This window comes from Trypanosoma grayi, assembly GCF_000691245.1.
Source record: "Trypanosoma grayi strain ANR4 Tgr_1213_V1, whole genome shotgun sequence".
Taxonomy (NCBI): domain Eukaryota; phylum Euglenozoa; class Kinetoplastea; order Trypanosomatida; family Trypanosomatidae; genus Trypanosoma; species Trypanosoma grayi.
In genome coordinates this window covers 1-4404 of record NW_008826832.1, presented here as the reverse complement: position 1 = coordinate 4404, position 4404 = coordinate 1, and the positions used below count along the sequence as shown (strand labels likewise).

General features: G+C 58.5%; 2 protein-coding genes across 2 annotated transcripts; both read right to left on the bottom strand.

The window, feature by feature from the left end:
* Positions 1-495: 495 nt before the first annotated feature.
* Positions 496-2361, bottom strand: DQ04_12131010 (kinesin-like protein; the record flags this gene model as incomplete). The annotated part of the gene is made up of 1 exon (XM_009316688.1): positions 496-2361. The coding sequence occupies one exon, from the start codon at positions 2359-2361 to the stop codon at positions 496-498; it is 1866 nt and encodes a 621-aa protein (XP_009314963.1).
* A 526-nt stretch (positions 2362-2887) lies between these two features.
* DQ04_12131000 (pre-mRNA-splicing factor CWC22) lies at positions 2888-4285 on the bottom strand (the record flags this gene model as incomplete). The annotated part of the gene is made up of 1 exon (XM_009316687.1): positions 2888-4285. One exon carries the CDS (start codon positions 4283-4285, stop codon positions 2888-2890), a length of 1398 nt encoding a protein of 465 aa, XP_009314962.1.
* Positions 4286-4404: the final 119 nt, after the last annotated feature.

The window sequence follows — 4404 nt, the reverse complement described above, 5'->3', positions numbered from 1 at the left end:
CTCTCTCCCTCCATTTCTTTACCTCAACCACCAACAGCAGCACCACCACCGGTAATGGCCGCTGCGGTCGCCGACTCCTCTTCACCGCAACTGCACACGCACACAGAGGCACAGGCACAACCAGGCATGAAAGGAGATATCCATATACAGCAACAATAGAAAAGGATACAACCTCCACTCCCCATTGAAAAGAAAAGAATCATAAAAAAAAACCAACAGGTCAAAACAACAACAACAACAACAACAACACGAACAAACAATAAACAAATACACCCATGTCGTGTTGTAACACTTTTCCGCCGTTGGTGTAGGCCAGGTGGGACAAGCGAAAATTCTCCAGCGGATAGCAACTCTGGGCGTGCATACGGCTGTGCTCTCCATCAGAGAAAGACACATTAGAGTGAAACAAGCTCCTGCCGCTCACAACAAACAGATTCACGCACACACACACACACACACAGAGCCAGCTGTACTATATTGCAATGCGACAACAGCCTACATGAGAATGCACTGGCAACCCGGCGGCCGCTTGTCAAGCTCCCCTTGTAGGCGCTTGGTTTCCGCCTCAGTCATCGAAATGTCCTTCTCAAGTTGTTTAATGCTCTTCTGCATCTCCTCCTTCTCCCGTGTCCCCTTCTCTGCGGCGTGTATGGCATTGTAGTCGTTCTCCAGTTCACTGCAGCGGGCCTGTGCCTTTTCCTTCGCCTCCTTTTGCGCCTTCAGTTCACTCTCCAATCGCCGATCTTTATTTGTCGCTTGCGCCTCTTCCCGTATGGAGGCCTCAATGATTTGCCGTCGCTCCTCCAGAGGCGCAGCGATGAATCTGCGCATTTTCTTCACCTCCTCCTCCTTCTGCGACCGCGCATTGAGGCGGGTCTCGAACTGCGCATTTTTCTTCTCCTGCGCCTGCAGCCGCTGCTCCACATCCTTGATCTTAGCTTTGACGTCTTCCTCTTCCTTTGCCTCGGCATCCGCTGCCCTCTCAGTCGCTTCCTTCGCCGTCATTGTCGCCGCCATGCTCTTCTTCTTATCGTGAGAATTCTTGTCGAAGTTGGCTTTCTGCCATTTGGTGCGGTAGAGGTTCAGGCGGAGGGCGTGCTTCGCCGCGGCAATCTCATCCTCGGACAGCTGCAGCTTTCGCCGGCACTCGTGGTGGGCGGCCTCCTGCTTCATGAGCTCCACCTCACGCGCGTTGAGCTCCTTCTGCACAATCTGCGTGGACTCCGTCTGCTTCACCACCTCCGTCTTGAGGTTCCTCACTTCGTCGGCGAGGTTGCGCAGCTCCACGAGGGCCGCATCCTGGTTAAGCTTTGGCTTGCACCTGAGCCGCATGAGCTTCGCCGCCAGGAGCAACGTCTGCACCGTATCTCGGGTGTGCTCGTAGAAGGGGCTGACGCAGCAGAGGAACGCGAGATTGTAGCCCTGCTGCAGCAACTCTGGGTGCAGCTTCGTGAAGGCTGTCTCACGGGTAGGCACCTTCGCCAGCGGGTTCTCCCCACTGTCGTGCTCCACTGCGACATCCACGCAGCGCTGGAAGGCTGGTGGCATGTTGCGCAGCAGTACGAAGAGCACGTTGATGCGGCGCGATTTGCTGACCGCCTGATCCCCCTGCTCCGGGTCCTCGAACTCGTACGTCTCCACGAATCGGAGGTGTACGGTGTGACAGCAGTTGCGCTTCGGCACCACCCGCGCGACCTGCCGCAGCACGCTGAGAAGGTCCGACGCCTTGTTGACCGGCACGCGTGTGGCGCCCTGCACCTTCATGCCCTCGGTGGGGTCGTGCACGAGCTTCAGGTCCTCCGCCGCCGCTGCGGAGGCTTTGCGGCGCTGCGAGAGCAGATCCATGTACGTCTCGTTGTTCGTCACGTCGATTGCCTCAATCTCGCAGGTGAGTGTGCTGTTTTCGCGCTTCTGCTGCTTGAACGCGGCGAAGATGTCTTCAGCGAAGCGTGGGAGAATGCCACGGCTGGTGCCGTCCACATCCTCGCCGTAGAGCGAGTAGACACGCCCACTCCCTGTCGCGCCGGCGATGCAGAAGGCGGTGCTGCAGCCCTCCACGAGCTGTGGGATCATGGGCGCCACCATCGCCTCGTATACGTCCTTCTGCGTGTGTACCACTACCTTGGGCCGCTCCTCGTCGCGGAAGGACCACATCACGTGGTCAATCTCAAACTGGGCGTTCTTGCGCGGCTGGAAGCCGTTGGCGGCGTCAAGCACCGTGAGCGTGTGGTGCCCGTCCCACTCAATGATCTCGCGCGGCACAGGGCTGTCCTCCGGACACACCACCCCCTCCGCCTCGGTGAAGGGGCGCACACGCACAAGGACACGGGCCTTGACGGGCTTGCGGTTCGGGTCTTCCATTCCTTACTTCTAAAGGTTTCTGGCTGTTATTATTACTTTTGTTGTTCTTGTTGTTGATGTTTGTGGTGGTGGTAGTAGTAGTAGTGGTGCGTATGTACGCCTGCGAGCTGCCCTGCCGAGTATGATACGACGCACGGAAAGGAAAAAAAAAAGGAAACAAAGAAAAATGGGTGTTTATGTGTAACAGAGAGGGGGACGGAGAAGGAGTGAGAACGAACGAAAGAAAGAAAGAGAGGTCAGATATGAATGATAATGGTTGTTGTTGTTGTCGTCGTCGTCGTCGTGGTGGTGGTGGTGGTGATGGTGATGGTGATGAGGGAGATGGAGAATGGAGGGTGTGGTCCAGGACAGTCAGAAGAGGCACCACTGCTTCCCTTTCCACTTTCCTTTTATACGTATATCTCCGCCCTTGCGTGCTGACCTCACCTCTCGATGAATGAAGCACCGCGAACCACCAGAGACATGCGGCCTTCACCCTCCTCTCTGTTCTTGTTGCCCATTCACCTGTATTTCTCATTCCTTTCGCTTAGATGTACTCCATGTCGTCCCGCCGCCGCTTGTTGTTGTTGCCGCTGCTGTTGTGGCTGTGGTGGTCGCGATTGTAGTCGTAGTAGTAGCCACTGTTGCCGCCGCCACTGCTGATGGCAGCGGCTCTCCTTGCGCGCCGCACCTCCTCCAGCCGCGCACGCACGCCGGCGCCCAGCTCGCCGACTCCCATCGCCTCGAACATATTCACCGCCCGCTCCAGCGCATCCTCTGAAGCAGCAAGAGGGAACAGCTTCGTCGTGTTGGACCGCAGCTCCCTGTCCCCCTCGAACCGCTCCCGCACCACCCGCATGCCCCGAGCCTCTACCAGCCCCTGCAGCAGCCACTGGATCATGAGCCGTTGCGACACATCGCTATCCACAACATCCAGCACCGAGAGGCACTTGTGCCACGGCAGCGATTCAGTCCGAAGAAGATGGGTGTAGATCTTACACGTGAACTCAATCTGCTTCTCCTCAAGGTCCTCCGCACGCTCGTAGCGCAGGCGAAAGGCTTCGGCAAAGAAGCTCTGGAACCTCGCATTGCTCTTGCAGAGGCGCTCCGCCACCATGCCGTACGTGTTCTTGTATGACGCCTCCTCGCAACAGCCCTCAATAACCATGAAGCAAACCGTGCGCTCCGTCTGCGGTTGCATGGACTTGAGTATTTTATGCGCCACCTCGTCCGCCCGCACGCTGCTGCGCATTGCCATATACACGTCCTTCCGCACCTGGCGCTCCTGCTCGTCGATGAGCTGCTTCGGTGTATCCCCGATCTGCTCTTGTTGTTGTTGCTGCTGCTGCTGCTGCTCCTGTTTAGCTCTTTCCTGCTCTTCCGCTTCCTCATCGGCCTCCTCCGCAGCTGCGATCTGCTCCATCAGCTCCGTCTCCCAGTCATCGCCCAGAATAGCACAGCGCGCAATCTCGTACTCCGCCTCGTGCGCATCGTACTCCGCATCCAACGCGAACCGGTCGAGTTTCTCCTCCGTGTCCATGCTCGCCGCTTCTTCAAGGTCCACCTCGTGGCATTTTTGCTCCGCAGGGTCCACCAGCAGCAGGTGCGGGGGTATGATGCTCGTGGTGTGCTTCACCCGCTCCCACTGCTGCACCTCACGCAGACAGTCCTCCAACAGCGTCTGCGCGCGGGCGGAGAGGCGCCACTCGTCACTGTCCATCGCGAGGAGGTCGCGTATAGGCGTCAGCACGTGCGTGTGGAACTCCGCCACATTGCGCTCCGACATGGCGCGGAACGTCTCGCGGAAGAGCGCCGCTGCCTGGTCAATGTCGTCGTCGCTGCGCGGCTCCGCGGCGAGGTGGGCGAGGATGACCTGGTAGATGACGTCAACACCCACCACGTTGAAGATGTACAGCCATGCGAGGAAGCGGCTGACGCAGCGCATCGCCGACCAGTCGCCGCGGCGGCGCAGGCGCCACCACTGCGCCGCCAGTCGCCGGGCAAGCAGCAGGCCAATCGCAGAGAACTCCTTGTTGACGCGACTCACCAGCGCCGCGAAGACGT